Source organism: Tyto alba, unplaced genomic scaffold (genome assembly GCF_018691265.1).
Source record: "Tyto alba isolate M040663 unplaced genomic scaffold, T.alba_DEE_v4.0 Super-Scaffold_2, whole genome shotgun sequence".
Classification (NCBI taxonomy): Eukaryota; Metazoa; Chordata; class Aves; order Strigiformes; family Tytonidae; genus Tyto; species Tyto alba.
This window is the reverse complement of record NW_024881282.1, coordinates 31,107,941-31,131,114: the sequence shown is the minus strand read 5'-3', so window position 1 is coordinate 31,131,114 and position 23,174 is coordinate 31,107,941. Positions and strand designations below refer to the sequence as shown.

General features: G+C 40.8%; 1 protein-coding gene across 3 annotated transcripts in view; it reads left to right on the top strand.

The window, feature by feature from the left end:
- LARGE1 (LARGE xylosyl- and glucuronyltransferase 1) overlaps positions 1–23,174 on the top strand; it is a 303,034-nt gene that overhangs the window by 247,806 nt on the left and 32,054 nt on the right. For all 3 annotated transcript variants that reach the window (XM_042791992.1, XM_042791993.1, XM_042791991.1), the window contains 3 exons: positions 817–942; positions 10,800–10,955; positions 22,068–22,231. In XM_042791992.1, the coding sequence (XP_042647926.1) occupies positions 817–942; positions 10,800–10,955; positions 22,068–22,231 (446 nt within the window). The remainder of the gene's footprint in view (positions 1–816; positions 943–10,799; positions 10,956–22,067; positions 22,232–23,174) is intronic.

Genomic DNA, 23,174 nt, shown 5'->3' with positions numbered 1-23,174 from the left:
CAGCCACCGCTAAGGAAGCATGATGCTTACTGTGCAGATAGAGATGTGCACTTGCGTACAGTATCCTGCAGGTTGATCCAAAAGCCATTGAAGTTCATTAAAATGATTCCTGCAGCTCCACTGTGTTTTCACTCAGGTCCTGAGTTGCCGTCTAATGCCTGCGTGGGGGAGAATTTTGCGGAGTGGACCAGGGTTGCTTATGTCTTGCCTTAATACCTTAACCACAAGACTCCTTGTAACTTTCTTCTCCAAGTAGATGGCTGCACAGTGGCAGAACATGTTCTGTCCCTCATGGTGTAGGCTGTTCTGCTGACCTGTCCTATGTGCCCTTTCCATGAAATACCTAGAATACTTGTTGCAACAATGAAGTGCTAGCTAAAATCCCACTTAGTAATTCACCTTGAAGCAGTCTAACTGTCAGGATCACTTTCGTGCCTTTTATTGAAAAGTGATGGGGTACTTGCTAACAGCAGGCAGTTTGTCACTTACTGAGTAGTACTCTCCCTGGTGACTAGGAGAGGAACCACATCTCTTGCCAGCAGTACAAGGTACATGTTTTGAAAACTTTGCTGGAGTCCATTAGTTCTGTGTGTTAAGAGAACCTGTTTGTCTTGTTCAGATTTACATGTCACCCTTCAGATTGATACCACCCTCTATGGTACCAGACTTATGAAGCAAGGTTTGCAGAGTTCAGCTAGCATAGCCATTTGCATTGCTACCTGTGAGGAGGAGGAGGACAGTCAGGCCGGGGAGGGGTTGAGACCACCTCACTGTAGAAATGACATACCCAACTGTTTCTCTGGTTTTGTCTGCTAGGACATCTTCAATGCAGTCATCAAACAAAATCCCTTCCTTGTCTACCAGCTCCCATGTTTCTGGAACGTGCAGCTGTCTGATCATACCCGTTCCGAGCAGTGCTACAGAGATGTGTCTGACCTGAAGGTATGTTTCACAGGAGGTTGGAGGGGTGGTATCCTTTGGGACAGAGAATGCAGGGTTCTGCTGTGACAGAAGGATGAAGTCCCTTAATTAGAGGGGCAACTAACACATACAGTTTATGAGGACACCCAAGCAGAGGAAGCAGATATGACTTTGTGCATTTTGACTGCTAGAAGAGTCAAAGATGGATGCTGATTTGGTGTTTGGCAAGGTGTTAAAGAAGTGCTTTACCTTCTTACATTCTGTACCTGTCATGTCACTGCATCTTACTCCTGAGTCCTTATTGCTGTCCCAGTTATTAGCTCTTTCTAGCCAAAGAATACAAAGCCTTTTCTTTTTTGTATTGGACAAGTTTGAAACTCTTTAGTCAACATTATTTAGTAGGGTGAAATTCACAAAGAGCATTGGGCAGACCCTAGCTGGAAATACATTAGCCAAAATTTAAAAGACCTTGCACACTTCATATTTAGCCTTTGCGTACACTTAACCCAGCCACACTGCCACTCATTTTTCTAGGATTTGCCCTGGAAAAAAAAGGCTGAATAGAAACCTATTAATTTAATAAAATGAATCTACAGTATCAGTTTAATAGCACATTTTTCACTATTGTCAAGTAGAATAGAAAAGCAGGATGGATTTGAACAGGTATGAGTAAATTAACAATAATTGTGCTGTGGTCATTTAGAAAGGCCAGACTCAAATATAGCATGCAGAGAGTTCAGAATTGAAGCTGATTGAGCTTCTACCAGATGTAGAATAAGACTGGCTGGCTAAACAGCAGTAGATTGCATCAGAGCAGGCTAGTGGCATAAGAACTCAATAAATATTAAGTGGGTTTTGGTGATTCATTTTAAAGTTCAGTTAAGGTTCATATACTTAATTTATGTTTTGAGAATGCTCTATTAAATGAGATTTAAAGAAAAAAAAAAAAAAAAAAAAAAAAAAACACAACAGAACAGAGAACCATAGAAGAGGTTGCAAGGGGCCTCTGGAGACCATCCAAACCCCACTCAAAGCAGAGCCAACTTCGATCAAGTTGCTTAGTGCCTTGTACAGTTGAATGTCAAGTCTCCCAAGGCTTGAGATTCAACAGCCTCCCTGGCCCTATGTTCCAGAGTTTCACTACCCTCATGGTGCAATGCATCTCTGAAATCTAACCGAATTTTCCCTTGTAACACTTTGTAGAGTAACACCATGAGTGTTCAGTATGAACAGCAGATACTGGATGAATATAGAAAATCAATCACCCTCAACACACTGATTTCAAAAGCTGCACTTCCCAAAAGACAGATGATCTACTACATGGATTAACTGACCTGTCAAATCTGGCCCATATTGCTTGAATTTCATACATAAAATATTCACAACCAACTACCCAGGTGTGGTCCACAGAAGACAGTTTTTAAAGTTAGATCAGTATACTGGTCAGGACACTGATCACTAAATCTTTTATGATACATGTTGGTAGGGCAGGATCAACGCAGGGACTTAAAAGCATCATAGTTTTATGCCTTGTAACAAACTGCTGGTAGAGATTTTAGTTCTGTGCTCGTGTTGAGAATCAAGTATGACAGCAATTCCGAGGCCTGAAACAAAAGGAGAGAGTAGTAGCAGGGAAAATGTTTTCTACAATATTAATTTTTAAAAAATACACCTCCTACTTGGGAGATATCACAATATTTTACTGTGAATTACAGGCTGACATTAATTCATATAATCCACTGAGGCAGTCAGATTGGATTCAGCAGAAAGTTAAGACACATACATTTACATGAGAAAAAGATATTGAAGCTAGTACCTGAGGATCTAGGGCTTGATTCAGTTGCCTAAACACAGTTTGAGTCACCATAGATACTCTCAAATATCCATATGGGACTTGCAGATACAACACAGACCTACAGGAGACAATACCCTTTTTGCAAGGCAGCTGATGAATAACCCTAAGGTGCTTTCAGTGTTGCTATAGCCCTGTATTTAGGCAGGAACTGTGATCCCCACGAGTAGTTTTGGGGACTGGTTAAGTTCACCTCAGAAGAGATATCTGATGACTAATCAGGCACTCACTCTTTGGACTTCAATGACTGTATTGACTAATCTGCTTCAGGTGTGGGACATCTAGCTTATAAGTAGCACCTGCAAATAAGCATTTAATAGAAGTATCTTAAATTGAATTCTTTCTTCATTGCCGATTAACAAATTTATGTTTACAAATATAACTTAGGCTTGGTTGTTTATTACTGTATATTGTATTACACTGTCAGTTCCATTACAGCATAGGCAATGAAGTCTAAGATGCAAAATATCCCCCCCTGGCTTTCTGGTCTGAGGTACTTAACAAGGGGTGCAAACACATAAGCAATTTCTTCAGCTGAACTGGACTTATTCACACTGCTGAAATTGGCCCCTAAATACTGAATCGGGGATGCAATTCTTTGCTTTGAAAGAGAGGAGAGAGCCTTATCTAGTGCACATAAGCCCTCTGGTTTCAATAAAGCTCTTCCCATATTCAGCACTTAAAGAGCTGGCCCTCAGGCAGCACTGTTTAAAATTCTTCATACAATTAAATAATTTTAAAAAAAAAGCATAAACCAATTAAAGTTTTGAATTTGCATTATGAAAATAGACAAAATTCTAGTTCTGAAAAGAATCTGGCTGGTTTGGTATGTGGTCCTCTCAAAAGAAGCAACAAATGTTGCTAGCCTAAATTAAAAAAATATACTCTTAAAATCACCAAAGTTAGTTCCATGGCATTTAATATAAATGGTATAACACGACATATTTGGCACATCGTGTATTTCATGGTAAGACTGGAATAAGAAATGAGGTAAAAGAAACCTTCAGGGTGAGAGGGAGAGAAAGACAAATTGTGAAGTTTGTACTGGAGGATTAAGAAGAATAGCATAGGAAAGAAGGAAATACAGGGGGGGATTTAAATTCTAAGGTAAAGCTGGACCAGTCAAGTATTCCTCACTCAAATGGTACAGCATTCCTCATGTCAGACTGAAAAGGCACTGATTCAATTCCTCTGGCTTCAAAGTCAATGGGACTTGAGGATTTGTCATCTCTTACACACAACATTGTGCTAAATAAACTTAGATCCCCGGGGCTGAGTGCTGTTCAGTTTTGGAGGGCGGGGGGGAGTACCTCTGTGTATATATATATATACACACTTCTTTGCTGCTTTGTTCACATTCATGCAAACACAGGATGACCAGCGTATTTTCTGCAGGCCTGTAGAGCATTTGAATCTTTCACATTGCCTGAAGAGGATTCTAATAACTTTTTTCTCTTTATATAGTCCTCATTAAGTTGCATCTCTATCCATTTTGTTGAATTCTTTTTTCCTACTGTCTTATGTTAAAGGTCAGATGTTTGACTATTGCTGAACTCTGCTTCCTTGCTGCAGCTGAACAGCATATATAAATTTTGAAGGACTTGAATATGGGGATCTTTCAGAAAAGGTATAAGAAGAATAGAGATATCTATAACCAAGTGCTGCATTATTAGTGACTGCTAATTGTATATCCATCTAAAGCAACATCAAAATAAGACTACTTAAGTAAGCATTTAGATGAATAAAAATAATAAACCCCTGTGTCATGCTACATAGTGCTAGAGACCACACCGTACATAGCAAGACTGAAGTCTGTGGGCTTCGTTCTGCTGTCCGTGGTGTATGGGGCCAAAACTTACATAAACAATTACACTTACAGAAATCCTCCTTTCCCTACCCCAAAGGCACCTGTATTAAGGATGATTTGCATCAGTCAAGAATGTCTTGAAATTAATAATTTTAATAGACAACAAAGAGCGGGCTAAGAGGAAGCAGATGCCTTTCAGTTCTTTTTGCCAAGTGAGCCAACTGCAGTCTCTGAAGGCCAGAGGTGTTTCTTTTTTCACAGCACTTGTTACACTGTGGAGGAACACTCAGGAGTTGTTATTGAAGACTGGTCAAAAGGTGTAGAAGTGCTAATAGTCATTCTGTGTAGGCATCCACTGCCTATCTTGCTTATCTCAGCTCCTCACATGGTCCCCAGCAGCCCACACTGTCAGTGGACAAGCACATGTGTTGTAGGACTGTGCCTTGCTGGGTTTCGAAGCCTGTGGGGATCTGCCTGGAACTGAGGTTCATTTATGCGTTACTTTTGCTGGGTTGGGTCCTGTGTTTGCTTTCCTTTTCGGTTAATAGCTTGTTCCTGTCTGTTAGCAAATGTCAGTTACTACGATTTGGCACAAACCAAATGGCAAGAAAAATCCTATGAAATGAGGTAATGAATTGTGATGCTTCTGACAGTGAATCATGACCTCACTGAATGAGTCAGTCATGAAGAGAAGTCTGGTTGTCAAGGATACAGATGCTATTTACACACAGAGAATCTGGTAATTCACAATCACGAAAATCAGGTGCTGGACTCTTCAAGGGGCATGTATCAAATTATTAGAATTTATCCCCCTACCCCAAAATAGGAGAATGCTTTAAAGCCTGTTGATGGCTTTTCAAACTAGTTTTGAACACAGCTGATACTAAATTAACAGTTTAGATAAATAATTAACCTCGTAAATTCCCCATTCTGAAACTATGTTATGTGATTTGTATCCTCCCTGGGAACGTCCTCCACACCAGGACCACTTTGTGAAATTGATTACAAGAGTTTAAACAGCTTCTTGCCCCTAACACAAATACATCATTTCAGATCTGCCTCGGACATGACCTATTCTAGACTCTTTCTATCCCAGCCCCTGAGCCACCCCATGCTGTCCAAGCACCTCAGCACTGATCTGCATCAGTTCTGGCATTCTGCTGCCCTGCACCTTTTAATGCCAACCAAGGAAGAGCTACACAGAGAGGAGTAAGGGCTCAAGAGGGTTAAACATTCCCCTCCCTTGAGACAGTGAGGTGCATTTACTCTTCCAAAAAGGGAGCACTGGGGTATTACAGACATGTTTTTAGGGGTGTTTCTGCAGGTAGGAGGCCTGTCATTGGTACAGGAGTTGAAGGGAGAGCTGCAAATCCTTCCGAGGAAAAATTGGGAACTTTGAAAAGTACAGGACAGGGACAGTCTGTCAGCTTACTGCCATAACAGCATAGGCGGTAAGCTGGGCAGTAAAGTGATCCCTGGGACCATGGGCTCCAAGTCAGGCAGGGCAGGGATTTGAATGCCACATCCAAAAGCAGTGCCTGGACCTCTGGGTTGCTGGCTACTCCAGTGTGAGTCTCTTCCACTTACGTAGTTGAGAAATATCACTCTGAAACCTTCCTGATGACATTTCTGTGAAGTATTTGATCCTTTCTGAGGAAATTGGTTCTTTTATTAAACCATCCATTTCTGATAAGACACTGTTTAAAAATAAAGTTTCCAGACATCTCTGATCAAGGCATAAGTTACACATGTGGTGCTTGTTTGCAGCGTGACTTGGGACATATTTGAACTTTTCAATAATATGTGCCTGGAAAAAAGCCTATTGAGATGGCATTAAAGTGGCATATCCGGGTGGCTTTAGCGTGCAGATTTGCTGAACATTTGACTCCTGTTGATTTCAGTGGGAACTGGCTGGTTGCTTAAACAAGGAGTCCAGTTTTTAAGCAGGAAAGCTCCCCATCTACAAAATACCTCTTTTACGTATTTACCTAAATTGTGAAGTGCTTATGGGCTTAATTAAGAATATCTGTTCAGTGCTTTGCAAAATTAAATTTCCTTAGGCTTAAATTTAAGCTTAATGTATTCTTACTTTTTAGCCCTTCAGCCTGGAAAGTATAGGTGTATGTATATAGGATAAGCTGCATTCTTTGATTTCGTAAGGGCTGAAGCAGAGTGAGAAATTATCAGGATGTGTCTCTGGGTAAAAAAGATTGTTGTTAAGGAAACATTTAGCCAGATACTTCTTTTGGAGAGAGAAGATGCTTCAGGGGAAAAATGGGTAAAAGTTCCTATAGAAATGATATTGTATTGAATCTTATAATTTAGTGGTTTGAACATCAGATTTGAAATATTCAATCTCCCCAGAGAGGACAATGCAGCTGGTAACCTAAGGAGGTTTTCTGGGGTGTTTGTTTTCAGTGTATATCCATGCAGGTAACTGACCTTAGAGCCCTCTCCTACACTCCACCAGTATATAATATCCTCTGTTAACTTCCATCTCCGATCCCGTTGCTAGTCTGCGAGGCTCCAACGGTGTCATCGTTTGAGTGCTTTGGATCAGAACCTGGTGAATAAATGGGAACTAGTGGTGCAGTTAGCCTGTTTCACTAGGTCACAAGTGTATGGAAGTATTCCAGGAGGCTGGCTGAACGTAATCAGTGAGTGGTAACGGTTGCTGATTAACTGGGATGGTATTAACAGAAATGTAGATAGTGCCAAGTTACTTAATGACAACTAACCAAGTGTTAAATAGATGTGGAATTTTAAGTTCTGATCTCTCAGTACTTAAATTGCTAAATGAAGATTAAGGAGCCTATTTTTCTTAGTTCTCAGGAGGCCTCAATCAGGAGTGGGAAGGAACTGCGGGACAGCCTGAAGGCTAGCACTATTCCTGAGGTGTCCACCCAGATAATGGCCTTGGAATTTTCTGTGTTCTGGCTGCAGTTTCATCTGTAAGCCAACAGAGCTTTGGAATAGCTTAGAAACTAGGAGGGAAAATAGAAGAAGAAATAAACACAGTATTATGGTGCTACTCAGTCTTGGAAAGGGCATGTTGTAGTAATGATATTTTTAGTTTCTAGATTCACGTTCTGTTTTTAATGTTGAGCTAACACTTGCTCAGTCTGCAAATAAAGTATATTCTAATTTTGACCTTTTTTTCCCTTCTGATTTCTCTGTAGTCTCTTTCCAACTGATTTTTTTTTTTCCCCAATTAATTTACTGTTGCCCACAATAAAAATTCTTACACAATGGCCATAGCTTTACCTGTTCAGCCCGTTGCCTTTATTGTGTACCTCGCCGATGCCCACGACAGGCTATGCAAGGATGTCTTGGCATGTACAACTTCTGCTGTGGCTGACGGTGCAATAGACAGTGCAAATCAGACAGCTACAGTCAGAACTGAGGGTGAATTTGTGGGCTGACAGCAAAAAAAGAGTGTGGTCTTTGGATGTAGTGTTGTATGTCAGTGGTTAAGCCTTCCTGCTTTTTGAAACCTGCTGTTCTTTTTTATGCTTTCATATATCACATAGTATTTATCTCGGCGTGTTAGATTTGAAAAGCAGCCTGTTTTTTAGCTAGACCTGTTTTGTGGTTTTCCTACCTCGGGTCATCCAGATGGTTGCATAGTTTGTCTTTACCACATCATCTTTAATACACATTGCTGTGTGCCGCCTTCCTTGATTAAAAAAATCAGCTTTTGTGGATAGTCATTGGCTCCATTCAGCTTTCTTCGGCTGACTCTAGGCTCCCCTGACGTCTGTACACATGCAGCACCCTGACACGTTTCGGATCTGATCCGATCTGAAACACCAGCTAGGCCTTTGACACTTACCAGCTTTGACACACGCGACAGATTCTGAAGCACGACGGCAAAGAGCCGCTACGCTGACAGCTGCTGTGGTCTGGCTTTGACATCTTCCCACACCCAACCGGGTAGAGGCGTCAACACCAGTACCTGGCTGTGGTGTGGCGTGGTGCATGTTGATGGGAAATTCCTTCAGCAGGAGGGAGCCTGTCCCGTAACAGTCAGTACGTTTATCATCAGCCGTTTCTGTGCTCATGGTCCCCGAGGTGAGTGGTCAGAGTGCTCAGCTGGGGGAGAAGATGCTCATCAAGGCATCCAAAAGGAAACTCGTATGAAGTACAGGAGTAGTATGGAGAACACACAAGATTTTTCTTAACAAGTATTTTTTGTCCCTTTTGCCAGCTTTTCAGCTTTCTTTGATCCACTCTTGAATAAGTGCAAGTTGCCAGCTGACACTTTCCATTCTATGCCTGCTTGTAAAAATGCATACTAGTACCTTGTAAAAACTATTAAGCAGCCCTTTAGATTCCTTCAGCCCTATGCTTCTGTTACATGTGCTTGTTTCCCTGAGATAAGGTTCAATTATTGAGATTTTTTTTTAATATACATTTAATACCTCTTGCTGCAGTTAAATGCAATGGATGAAATATGTCAAGTTCTTTTCAGAGAAAGGAGGTTTTGAAGATCCAGTGCTCAGTGGAGGAATGTTGTCTTAAGTTTATGTCCTAAACTGCGTAAAGCTCCTTTTGTTTCTGTGGTGTTCTGTATTTTCAGCACATGTTGCAGCAACATGTTATTGCACAGTTAAGCTACACTTCCTAACATATGGACAGAAATAAAATGAGCAAAGAATGTAGCATTACCTGGGAAAAAATTTACAAGTATTTTTGTCCCAGTAATTTCCCAGATTTGTACAGTGTGTAGATGCATCATGGTCTTGATTTAAAGTGTTCCTATAACTGGAAAAAGTCGTCTGCCAATTTCTGAAATTATCTTTTTTCCCTAGAGTTGTATGGTTTTCTGACATCCTAGTAGCCTCAGCAGTGAAATCCTCGGAAGGGATAAACTTTCCTTATCAGGAGATATTTTAATTAGTGCTGGGTATGTAGAAGAGAGCGCCGTAGCTTTTATGGCAGTATGAATACTCAATGGAGAGGCTATGCTGTTTGCTGCAGTTAGTACAGGAAGATTTCAGGCAACATCCTGCACTTTCCTCCTCCGGCCCACTCATTCGGCAGCGGGCAGCATGATTTCGGAGGGCTCCCTGCTCCTGTGGGGTCGTGTTGCTAACACCGAGGGAACTGCCTTCACCCGCTCCGGGCTGCTCCCGCTCCCCGCGCCGCGCCAGCGCTGTGCGTTCGCTCCCACAGCCGCGATGCTCAGAGCGGAGCGGGCGGCTCGGTGGCTGCCTCTCAGTGACACGGTGCCCTCGTGCAATTAACTTCACGGATTCAGAGCACCTCCAGAACTCCCAGCCTGGAAATATTCCCAAAACAGACTTTTTTTCTTTTTTTAATCTCTTTAGAAGTCACGGGAATAAAACTGAATACCGAGTGGGTTTTTTTTCTTACGCCTAAAATATAGCCTCTCTACAAATGAAATCATTCCTGCAAGCCACTTTTGGCTCCCTCTTAGTTATTCCTTAGGGCCCCATTCTTGTTCACACTGGCAGCAGTGCAAAGTTGCCTTGATGTAAATGAGAATCAGGCCCTTTATGTCAGCATTAGAGTTAAATCTAGGGCAGTGTGAGAGTCATCTCCCATTAGCGGAGGCTAAATACCTGCTAGAAATTGGAATTCAAAGGGTGAATCATTGTACTGCATCACTGTGTTGCGTAACGCAGCTGAGATCAGTCTTGTTTAAATGAGGCAATGGCAAAAGGAAGTCAGATTAAATTCAGTCCTTTTTGAAGGGTGTAAATGGGTGTAGGAATTAATTTCAAGCTTTTTTTTCTCCATACCTAACCAGAGAAGAGTCTACCTGGCCTGAAAGAGTGAATCAGTTTAATTACCTGAAACAGTCGTGTGGAAATCTGGGATTAATGTTTAATACCTACCTCCCTGTATACCTTGTCCTGCAACCTTCTTCAACGGAGTCCGTAACCTGTCACCTCCGTGATCGGAGTTGTGGTGCTGCATCACAAACTAGAGCAGCACCACAACTCAAATGTGCAGGTAATCCTATGGAGGAGTTCCAAAGCACATCAACTTCAGAGTATTCAGTTACTTGTGAAAGACGTGGCGAAGCCTTCCTGATAAAAAGACGGAAGGAAATCTGTGTAGTTTTGGGGTTGGGTTTTTTTCTGTTTTGTTTTTAAGAGGGCAGTGAACTGAACACACATAAAAAGAGAAGATAAAGCGTGTCTGTATTCTAACAGCAGGATGCTTTTTCTCTTTTTTTTTTTTCCCTCTGAGGTGATTCACTGGAACTCACCAAAGAAGCTGCGAGTGAAAAACAAGCACGTGGAGTTTTTCCGCAACCTCTACCTGACATTCCTGGAGTATGACGGGAACTTGCTGAGACGGGAGCTCTTTGGCTGCCCCAGTGAGGCGGACGTTAACAGTGAAAACGTAAGTGGGATGTCTAGGGCTTGACAATTTAAAGGGTGCTTTATGCAAGGCACAGGCTCCATGAGGTCTCGGAGAGTTGGTGGTGCAGGTAGTGCAGTGCAGATTCAGGAGAACTGAGGTCAGTGCTCAGATTGCAGGAGTCACACTGTGTAAATCATTTAATCTCTCTGTGCCTCAGTTCCTCGCCTGCAAAACTGTCATATTAATCCTGCCTTTCCCTGGGTTCTGTTGCTTTTTTTTTGCCTACTTTGCCCTTTAAAAATCCCCATCAAAGGTAACATCACAAACTGAAAATGAGGATTTGGACTCTTAATCCCATTAGGCAATTTTGCAAATCTCACCCTTAGACCTGAAACTTTCCAGGGGAGGGAGTTGTTTCTTGCCATGTGTTTGTTCAGCACACAGTGATGTCAGTTTTGGCTAGTAGATACTAATGCACAAACAATGAAGAAGAAATTAAAATACCAAAACTGCTGGATTTAGGTCTATGAGGTTTTGCCATGCTGCAAACTACAGAATGAGTTAATGCTTCAAGATACACACAGGCTGTGAGACTGCAGTTTTTTTCTGCACTGCCCCTAACTAAACGCAGCAGCATTTCTTTGTATCTGCATAAAATTTGCAACCAAAACTTTTCAGATTAAGCAAATCCTTCAAAAATGGTTGAAATCAAGGATGTTTACATACAGATGTTCTCATGTGTGTTTATGTCTTATTGCATATAATTCCAATGTAAAAAACTATTAACTGAAACATCTATACACAGATGTATATGAACTCCTTGTGTAGAATGTGGTCTCTGGAGATCTCTAGACCAAGTACCAATTCTGGCTCTGTAGTCTGAAAGGGAATAAAAAGGAACCTGTCACATTTTATGTTATCATCAAAAAAAATGAATTTCTAAAATGTACAACATTCTTTATACAAAAATCAATAAAGTAAAGTCAGTATCATGTGCACATTAGCAGTTAAGAGGTAACTGGCAATCAATAGCATCGTTGAGGCTTGTAGTGTTTTCATTTAGTCTGTGGATAAAATGACCACAGGAGATGCCATTCCCAATTTTTTAACTGTAGCACTCAGAGATTGGATAGATATATTTTAGCCCAAGGCATGGCTTCCCAGATACTTATTTGACCATCCTACTGTCTTCTGAAAGGAGTGGGGAACGATGAGAAACTGGAGATAAGCATTAACTGGGAGACTGAAGCAGGGATGGGGAGGGGAGGAAGAAAGGGAGAATGAAAACGAGCACACAGTGAGAGCAAAAGCACATGGAGAAAGAAAATCCTCTGCTAGAGTGAGAGGCTTTTAGACAATCAAGTGAACTGAATGTGATAAAAGACCACTAAGAGTCTGACAGTCAGAGACATCAATATACAGTAGACAGAGTAGAGGGTAGGATAGGAAGAGAAAAGGAGAGTGAGACATTAAATAAAGAAAAAAGACAACAGAACAAAACACACCTTCATTACGCTTTAAGAATGCAGGTTAAAATTATACTGAATTCACAATATGTTGTGTGGGTTCGAAGAGCATGAATGCAGTCACAGACTTGTTGCTATATTTTCCAGAGCTCTGTAAATCCTTAATAAACAAGATTTATTCCAGGTGACAAGTTGCTGGGGAGCAGTGAACAGTGAATGCAAGTTCTTGCTGCTGAAAATGGCAGTCCCGAAAGTTTAAAATGGCTCATTTTACTGAACTTATATCTAGTTGACAGACACTGGAAATGACTAACTGTTCAAGCCTGTTTCTTATTCAAGACAAGTAGAACGCAATATGGTATATGGTATGGCTTGTGTCTGAAAAAGAAATGTAACTCATTCTTCCATTTATAAATTTAAAAAAAAAAAAAAAGAGATACTGGAAAAGAATGAGCTAGACATACAAAAATAAATTAATCTTAACTTGCCAAGAGGCAACAAAAAGTTAACAGCCTTCTATCAAAACAATCAGATACAGAAAAAAAAATCTAATGTCAGATAGTTTAAGAGCAGTCACTTAGGAGAAGACATTGTTTTTTATTAGTAACCACTGATGTAAACGCCCCTCTAAACTTGACAGTGTCCTTTCTATTGTAGTATACAAAAAGCAAGTTTCAGCTCTGAAGTTATGAGACCCTAAGAATAGGATTATCATGAAAACCACTCTTTCTCTCACTCTGCCTGCCGTAGAACATACAGTGTCACAGGTGTCCTATTAAAATACAGTACTTTCCCATGATTTCTTGCAGGACAGTCTTCAGAAGCAGGGCGTCTTGTAAGGTGAGCAGGGAGCCACTGTTTGTCATTCCTCCCAGTAAAAGAACTAGGGGACATGAAGTGGAAATAGCACGTAGCAGGTTCAAAACAAAGATAGGCGTTTTGCCCACGATGTAACGAAGCTTTGAGCAGGAGGTAATGTTGCTAAAAATATGCATATGCTCAAAAGCGACTCGTCGTGGGAAGAAGATCGATTGGGAGCCGTTCGGCTTTGGTGCACAAAGTCCTTGAACCAGAAGTTCAGGACTAGGGGAGCGTTCTGAGAAAGCACTGCTGTACACTTGCCCTGCTTTTACACTCCCCTCTAGGCAGCCAGCTCACAGCTGGAGACGGGATGCTGGATTACATGGACGTTTAGTCTGACAGGATGCAGCCGTACATTTCCATTAGGATCCCTAAGATTATGATAAATATATAAAGGATATATTTTTTTCTCCAAAGTCAATTATGTATAAAGTAGGAATTGCTATTTGATTTATCTTAATACCTATTATTTTGCCTTTCTTCTCTGAATTGAAGCTAGCAGCCCTAAAACACAATTGGGCTTTATTATGCTAGGCATTGGGTATGGGTAAAAGGTGCTCCTTCAGCTGCCTGGGCTTCTCTGCACTGTGGACAAAATGCTAGAATAGCTCTGCTGGTTTTATAATCAGAGAGAATTACTTAAGCACTAAATGCACTGAGCCCTGTTGTTGAAGAAGCAATGTCTTGGTGTGGGTCTGTTGTTGTCTGGCTACATGAGAATCTACCCTTGAGGTCTTGTTCCAATATGCCAGCCGTGGCTTCTCTACAGTTTAGTATTTGCAATGATGTTTTATTTAGAATGCAACCTGTAATTAAGGAATCTCATTTGTAATGCAAATATCTGTAAAACATGAAAAGGAAGTGTGTCAGTGGGTACCACTGGGCTGGTTCTGTTACTCTAAGGCCCCTTTACACTTTTCATCAGTACTGAGATGGCCCTAAAATGAATGTAAATTACGTATCTTCCCTTTTTAAGGACTCCTTACAGTGCCAGAGAGAGGTAAAGGGGCATTAGTATAAAAGGTAATCAGACCTTAATCTCTCTCACTTTTCCTCTGTGTATGTGTGCGCATGCATGTATGCTTAAATATATATGTCTACCTGCATGTGGAAGGATTAGTACTTTTATTTTTTTAACGTTTGCTAAGGAAGTATAATGCCACAGACTGAATTTTAAGAGGTCTAAAGGCAGTCTTCGGATCTTGTACTGCATAGTCCTCATCTAGTCAGTTGTTGATCTTCAGCTGCACCACACAGCACTATTATTAGGTTACAAAATGTTACAGATGGAAGTGAACAGATCAGATAGGGCTCTGAAACTGAAATATTGGAGGCAAAGAAGTACAGACTGGGGTACTTTTTCTGTTTATATAGAAATGCCTATATGCATGTCTATGTGTACATACATGTTTCATCCTTCTGATGAAAGACTCTGTGTTGCAGGGACTGCTGTGGACAGGAGCCTGCCACGTGCTCCCTGCCATAGAGCAGTACTGTAAGTCCCCTTTATTCAGTATGTACTAAAATGAGATTACACGGAGCAGACTCTTCTCTTCAAATTGGTATTACCCCTTTGCCTTTTGTGCAGATTCTGGATGGGAAATTCAGAATATGAACCAGCACAGCCATTGACTCAAGTGGCCTTTGGAACACGTCCTTAGTCATTCCATCCTACTTATTCCATGCTCTTTTCCCCCTCCTCACTTCTTTCTTATTTTGATGCAATGCAGAAGATTTTAGACAAATCCATGAAGGCAAAGCTCACAGTAATCTCAAATTTGAAGATTTCCTATTGGCTTTTAATGCTTATGTCCAGCATTTCATTCTGAAGGACCTACTGTAAAGCCTAAAATATTTCAACAGGATCATCAGTGTACCATCCTATCTCTGTAGTTCCTCTCTGAGATAGATACTGTAAGCCTGATTTTTAGCACACAGGCACAAACTCAACCTTTTAGCATTCTCATAAAACTTCTTTCCTGCAGACAGCTTCTCACCAGGTACTTCTGCCAAAGCATTAAATCTGAAGGTTGAATGGATTGTCCCCTATTCATGAAGCATGTGTCCTGATCCAAAGCCCAGAGCAAGATCAGTGGGAAGTTTATCACTGATTTCACTCAGTTTAAGGAGAGGCCAGTAGATTCCCATTAGAAAAGCCTTTCAGAAAACATGGGAAAATATTCTCCGTAGATTTTTATTTTCAGATTTTCAAATCAACAATGCAAAGAAACAGTGTACAAAAATGTAGTTCTCCCTGAAATCACCTGCTTAGGTGTATGCCTACTAAATGTGCTTCTACTTATTTTATTTTTTGTGCAAAGCTAGAGATTCTTAATATTAGCAAACGGCTGTGCATGCCAGCTTGTAATATCCACCACAAGAGCAGGAGATTCTAGCAATGTGTCACATAGTATAAACTCTGTTAACAAATTTAGCAATTTTTGAATGTCTAAAAATAACAAACAATGAGAGCTTCCAAGTCAGCATCAGGGCACTGAACTTGCAGTCAGACTGATGTTTTGAGCACCCTTTGTTCCTGTAGAATTTCAGAATACTGCATCATTTGTAGGACTGCGATTTAAAGTTACTATTTTGTCATGATGTAGGCAGTCTCAAGTAATACCAGATGGTATATGGCAGTTTTGAGGTGAAATCCTGACTTCCCCAGCTGTGTTGTTTCTATTATTATAACTGTTATTGTTATTAAATGCTGAGCTGGTAGACCATCCTGCTAGTCACCTGAAAGTTGCCATTTTTCTGCTTTCAGCTGCTCATAATATTGCTAGATGGGGATCGCATGGATCATGTCAACTGGGATTTTTTTTGTTATGCTGTTTTAAAGTGAAACATGGGGAAAAGCTTAGGGGGATTACCCACACCACAAGTTCTGATGACTCTTCATGGAAATACTCAATACCTCAGAGAAGGAACTGACTTTTGGGCCAGGAACATGTCTTTTGCCAACCTGGTAAAAACTTGGGCAAATTATAATGCTGAAAAATCACTGTTTACACACCATCAGTAGTGTTTTCTTTGACTTTAAGGAGACTCTGATCTCTGGAGACTCTTTCTCATGTGTGTACATGGATATGTCTGACTAGATTATATTTATCCCAGTGACACAGAAGAGTTGAGCATGATGCAGGCAGGGGGACCTGGACAAAAATTGGCATTTTCTGTGACTGTTTCTGCTGAATGCTCCATGCCAGGTTTTGACTGGACAATGGAGCTGAGATCAGGAACCTATTTTGTCTCTGTTCTGAGGGACATCCATTGCCTCACTGATGTCCAGACAGTCTGGGGGAGAAAAAATCCAAATCACATAGAAAAGGGATAAAAGCTAGATCAAAGGCAGAAAGGAAAGAGTTAATTGAGACATAGGTTCTGGAGAGACAGTGTTTGGATTGGGAAGAGGAAAGGACTTGAAGAGGGACCATGGGACTAGGAAAAGGGCTGGGACTGCCTTAGATGGTGGAACTTGCCACACAAGAAGGAACAGGGACGGGAACAATCTGGGGAAACAAAAGTAAGGAGACCAGCCTGTCAAGGCCCTGTGCTGCGAGGAGGGTCTGGGAACAGCTCAGCCGAGAAGGTTTGGCAGGGACCCGGGGAAAGGAGATGCAGAGGACTACCAGGATCTGACATCCGCAGCTGAGATCAAGGGAAGTTGTACTTCATATATACGTAACTAAGATGTGATGCATGCCTGAAAATTGGGTTCTTAATTGTGCTGATTACTTGCAGTCAAGATAAGCCATTACTTCCATTTAGCAGGAGCATTAGCTACTTTTTACACGCTGCAGCAAAATTCCTCTTGCTAGGTAGGCTTGCTCAGACACTATCCTCTTTGTCCTTAGCACAGCTTTGTTTCACAGAAGGCTCAATTTGACCCATAGCGAATGTACAAAATTTTATGGCGTGGGAGGAATAAAGGTTTAATTGACGTGGGATTAGTCTGGCTTTTATTACTAATCATTGGAGAAGCCAGAAGTACTTTATGTAGGTCATCCCAAACAAGACTCAGTGAATGCTTTTCCCTCCCTACATCATCATCTGCTTTGTTTATGCCATGCTAAAGGCAACAGTTAATTCACACACTTTGAAAGTGCTAAATGCTGCAATCCAAATTGCCTACTGGTGGGAACTGGGACAGCTGCACAGGAGGAAATGAAGCCGCTGCAGTTTATAACCAGATTATAGTTTCATCCTGGGCTGATGTTCGTTTTCATCTCGGTGGCTAAACTGAGTTGATACTGTGCTATGAATCCTAACTGCGCACACCTGGGAGAAGGAAAGATGATCGGAAAGTTGAAAGTTTTCATCTAAGCTACTCAGTTCCAGTTGCATTAGCGTGACATTGAGTGAGTGAGTGATGTAACCCTAGCGTCGTCTCACCTCACCTTAAACACTTGGTGAGAGATGCCTACATTAGTGTTTTTATCCCCTTCCCCAAGATCTAAATAGCCTCTAGACACAAAACATTGTTTGGTGGTGGTTTTTTTAAATATCACTAATCCCTAAGAAAATATTTCTGATCCTGGATTTTCGATTGATCTCACCTGAGATGAAGTCCTGTAGAGTTTGGTGGGAAGTAAATTGCTTCCGTGACACAGCAGTTGAAAAAAAATGAAGCCAATTGCAAATTTGTTTATGCTAGGAACAGCCTTAGGAAGGAAGATTTATGAGCAGAGTAACCAGTTCACTGGTGAAAAGTACATGTTGTGTGTCGTGTATCGTATGGGTCTCCCATATATCACATGGATAGAAAACAGCACCTCATCTCATACAAATGTATTAGTCAGACAAGTAGATCTGGTAAATCATGACGATTTATGGTAGACTTGAATACTTCTTGGCCTGCCTCTTCCTCTCTGGCCAGCCTAGCTTCAAAGACTACTTTTTCTGAGATGAAGTCTGACCACCTGCCACAGCTGGTTGCTCAGAGAAGTAACTTGGCATTTTTTTTTTTTTAATGTATTTGTCTATTTTGGCATTATGCCTGTCATGGCTGCCACTTTTATTTCTGAAACAAGTAACATGATGCTAATGAAAGCACTTGTTTCCCACTGCAGTATTTCCTAAGAGAACATCTACCATACACCGTCTGAAAAGAATACATTTTGCAACAGTGAGAGTGTTTCCTAGAGGTGACATTTCCCACATGCTCAGTGGCAAGTAGTCTCAGCGTTGAAAATCTTGTAGAAACAGTGAATCTTATGCTAAGCAGGTACTCGCTTATGAGAATACATGTTGTCACATTATGGTTGAGAAGTCTTTTCTATATTAGGCATATTGTTATAAGCATAATAGAGGGGACCATAATGAGGATGCCATCTTTTTATTAAATTCAGCTGATAAATTCAGGTCCTCATTCTGATGGTGCACTGTGTCTGAATAAGCATCTGTTTACGTAGATCTGTCAGCATTCCCATTATAAACCCATCTTTCCAAGAAGACATAATGTGGGAGCAAACCTTAAACCAAGCTATAAGTTCTTTGTCTGTAAATAATGGATCCACGCAATTTGCATGCTGTAGATAAGATTATATCGTTAAACAAATTTTATGTGACCATGTAACTGTAAAATAACATGACGTAACTCAGAAAGAGATAAATTTAAGGACATATATGTGTCTATCTTAGACAGTTCCCTGTGTTTTGAATGTCAGGCATCTTTAACATTCCTCATTTTAAATATGTGTGTAAAAAATGGCATATGACTATGTGCAATATGTATTTATATGTTGTAATGTGTCTCTGTCAAAAAGAGAAAGCAGCCTTTATATGTATATGTGATACTGGAGCACAGGTGTCTGAATGTATATGTGAACAAGGGGAACAAAAAAAGTGAGAGAGAGAAAAGGGCTCTTAAACTGCATAAAACTATGCAGCACCCAGCTGTTGCTTCTAATAATTTGTTCATGTCATGCCCTTAGCTTCAGTGAACTTATGTTAGCTTAGGAGTTGTGCTGGACCAAAGCCAGAGTGCCTAGCATGTCCATCATTGCTTCCAGCAGGAGAGGAGTTTTCACATGGATAATCACATGCTCTTGCATTCCAGTGCCTGTTGCCTCACCGCTGCAGGATAGGCTCATCCTTAATGCAGACTGCTTCCCACACCCACAGTGACAGTGCCACAGGCCAAATCACAGCCTGCCCTGTGCTGGCCGTCCTACCTGAAGGAACACACCTCACGTAAGCTCTGTCAGCCCCTAAGGCTGCCTGACGGTCGGTATGAGCAGGCAGGCTTTGCACAAGCACTCCTGCAAAGCGCTGATGGAGCTGTGTGTCTGGTCCTGCCAAGTGATGCCCACGTATTAATTAGCCTGGGCTTCCCCCCCCGGCAGCCTGCTTGCACTCGGGTGGGAGGTGGCGGGGGCAGAGGCTGGGGGGGACACTCGGAGCACACCATGCCCACAGGCCTGCTGGGGACTGCTCTCCCTCCAAGGGGCATGGACACATCTCATCTCTTCTGTTGGGTCCCAGCACTACATACAGTCCTGAGCACGAGTCAGGGGCAGTGCCAGGGAGAACCTGGCGGACGATTAGCATAGCTGCAGGCTCGGAAAATGACGGCAGAGACAAAATCTTGACCATGCAAAATGCAGCAGAAAGAGCAAGATTGACCTCTCCCTGTAGCATAAGGGCTCTTCTGCTGTTTGCTGCTCTCCTTCACCTCCGTCGCCAGCATTGTGACTTGGGGAGTTTCACCATCAAAATACTGGGGCCTCTGAGAAGCGCTCTCCTCCTCTTCCCCCAGCCAGGGTTCTGTAGTGTGCAAAGCCATAATTTAGCCCCAGATGTTATTAACTCATAATTAAGTCTTTATATCCTCTTAGCTCGCAACCGGAATGTAATCTGATAATCATTCAGTGAGTGCCTGGTTAATAGCTGCTGTGCAATTATAAACTTCTAGCCTGGTCATTTGTACATACAACAGGATGGTAAGGTACCCCTGAAATGTGCTTTGCTCTTGTTTTAACCATTTAAATTTCAATCATCTCCTTGATAATTCTGTTAAGGACATGCCAGTGGCTCTTTTCAAGGAAGAAACAGAAAGATACAATATTCTTTCTAGTCATTGTAAATATTGGGTTTAATTCAAATATTGTTTCAATGTGATTTGGAAAATAAAAGACAGGCTCGGCTGAATGATGATTTGTAAAGCAGAATGAATGAAACTCCAAGAATGCATAAAAGAACTCCTGATTTCTATTCCACCAAAAGAGATCTTGATTTCAATAGAAGTTTTGCCTGAGTAAAGATTTGTCAAGATTCAGACTCTCATCTTTCTAACAGCAGTCTCTCTTGAGGGATGTTTTAAGATCTGTGCAGAACAATGGCACAGAAGAATGAGAGCCTGATCCAAAACTCATTGAAATCAAAGGAGGTATTTCAATTATTCAAATGAAGATTATAGAGTGAGGTACAGGAAAATACCAGGAATTATTCCATCAGCCTTCACAGGAAAACATGCAGCTGTAAGCATTATTGTTGATTGCAACCATTATGCTTATAGTTCCAAGAACTACAGTTCTTCTTCTTAACACAGTATTAGAACAAGAAATACCTATCTTTCACATTTTTTTTTTCTTGAAGATGGTGAAACTATTACTTTAAATCATTTTGAACAGGACAAAAAGAAAAGATTTTTAAATCTAAATGAAACAGCTTTGAAAATTCCTATAAAATTAAGATTTTTATTATGTACTGATAAATATGCAATCATACTCTTCTTATAGGATGCTTTTATGAAATAAAATGTTGATACCTTTATTAATAACCTACATTTTAGAGCAACACAAATGGATCACTCATGTTAAGACCATATACAATTTTCATCATCATTATATTTTGTAGTACATTTTACAGCAAGTACTACTGATTTTTCTTTTTAAATGAATGTATTTTAAGTAATCTAGCCAGATGTTTGTGCAGGGATGGAATTGGTCAGTTGCATAGACATTTGGTCAGTTTTTCTCTTCCTCCTTTCCCCAGAGCTAAATTTTTATTCTCTTAAAGCTACATGTCTAAGTGACTTGGGATTGGATTGCTTTGAGATACCCATTTTGACTTTGGAGGGGTTTGGTTTCCAAGGGAGCCAAAAAAATACCTGTTCTATGCTAATCTACCATCCTTTGAATTTCTCAAACTAAGTATCCAGAAACATAAATCCCATTAAAAGTGCAGGCTTAATTCTGGCACCTCTGCAACTGAAAGAATATTTTCATTGCAAAATTGGAACTGGTGCAGGTACATACATCTCAAGAGATGGAATAATGATCAGTTAAAGGTGTTACTTTTCCAGCTGTCTGTCCATGCTGCTAGCCACAGTTACTGTTCTCCAACAGAGGCAGCAGAATGGGAATTGCTCAGTCCAGCACGTACAAGCTTAATCTGATGCTGAGTCTTGTTTACTGGACCTGTATGTCTACAAGTAATTTGAAACACTGCTTCTAATAAGGAATGACATTATGCATCACACTGGAGCATTAACTCTGAAACTTGGCCATTATTAAATTTGTGATTGTTCACTGTTTCATGGCTAGTCTGGGTGTTGAAAGTGTGTAACACAGATAATATATACAATATATAAACCATAATACAGTGGTCTGTCTGCCTTATCAATTTACTTTACAAGTGCTTCCTTCTAATCTCTTGTCCAGTGGCTTGCAGGAGCGAGGCTTGGGAAAACCCTGCTACTCTTGACGTTCCACTTCCACTCCACATTGCATCACTCTGCGAGCTCCCAACCTCCTCATTCTCTCTGATTTGCTAAAATAATTAAAAAGAACTTCTCTTTACATCCACTCTTTCTTTACAGCTCCAGAAACAGCTGTCTGAGCTGGACGAGGATGACTTATGCTATGAATTTCGTCGAGAGCGTTTCACCGTCCATCGCACCCATTTGTATTTTCTACATTACGAATACGAGCCTGCTTCAGACAATACCGATGTGACACTGGTGGCTCAACTTTCAATGGACAGGTAGGGAAAACCTCTTGTTCATCTGGAAGCGTGGTACAATGGATATTTTCTTACAGATAAATCCAACTATGTAATGCTTTGGGGAGAGAAAAAACTCACTTTTTTAGAAACTTGGATGTCATACTGTAAGACCTTTCTTGAATTAGGAATAGCACGTGTAGATACCACACGTGCATCCAGACTTCAGTTCTGCAGTGCATACAGGAGTGTGGGTAGAGTTCATGAGAGGCTGCACACTGGAACTGCAGGAGTTGTTACTTGTCAGGATTGTCAGGCGTTATTAGTTTATGGAGTTTTTCAGCAGCTTAGAAAAAACAATAAATGTTTCTAATAGACTTAGGAAAGCAGTTGTACCTGACCAGGTTTTTACACACATTAGACAATGTCTGTCCAGTAAGATTCCTCATTAGTCAATGTTAGTTTTGCTTTCATTGGCATTTTCCTTACAGAAGATTTCAGTTAGTCATTTTTCTTATAGTGAAAATCAAAACTCAACATTTTATTTAAATTCCTAATTTGAAAATAAAACTTTTTTTTTTATTTATTTGCTAATGTGAAATAAAAAAACCTCCTTTTGAGAGCAGTCATTGCATTTTTATACAAATGTTGATTTTCAGAATAACATTTCCCATTTAACTCTTTTCAACTTTCAGTTCTGATGTAAAGTGGAATTTAACTGGTATTTCATTTGGGAAAAAAAAAATCCATTTTGTGACAAGTTCCACCTGCACCTTCTTGATTGCCACCATTGCAATTGTTGATTTTCAGAAGCTCTGAAAGTGCAGTCCAGATCAGCCAGCTTTGTGAAATATTGTCAGACTCTTTTTATCTCCTGCTTCTCAGTTCGAATCTAGTCCAAATTTGGTAGTTACTGCTATCAGAGTGGGTTACAAAACAGGTCAGAACTCCTTGAATATTATCCAGAAAGTGGTATTTCATTTAG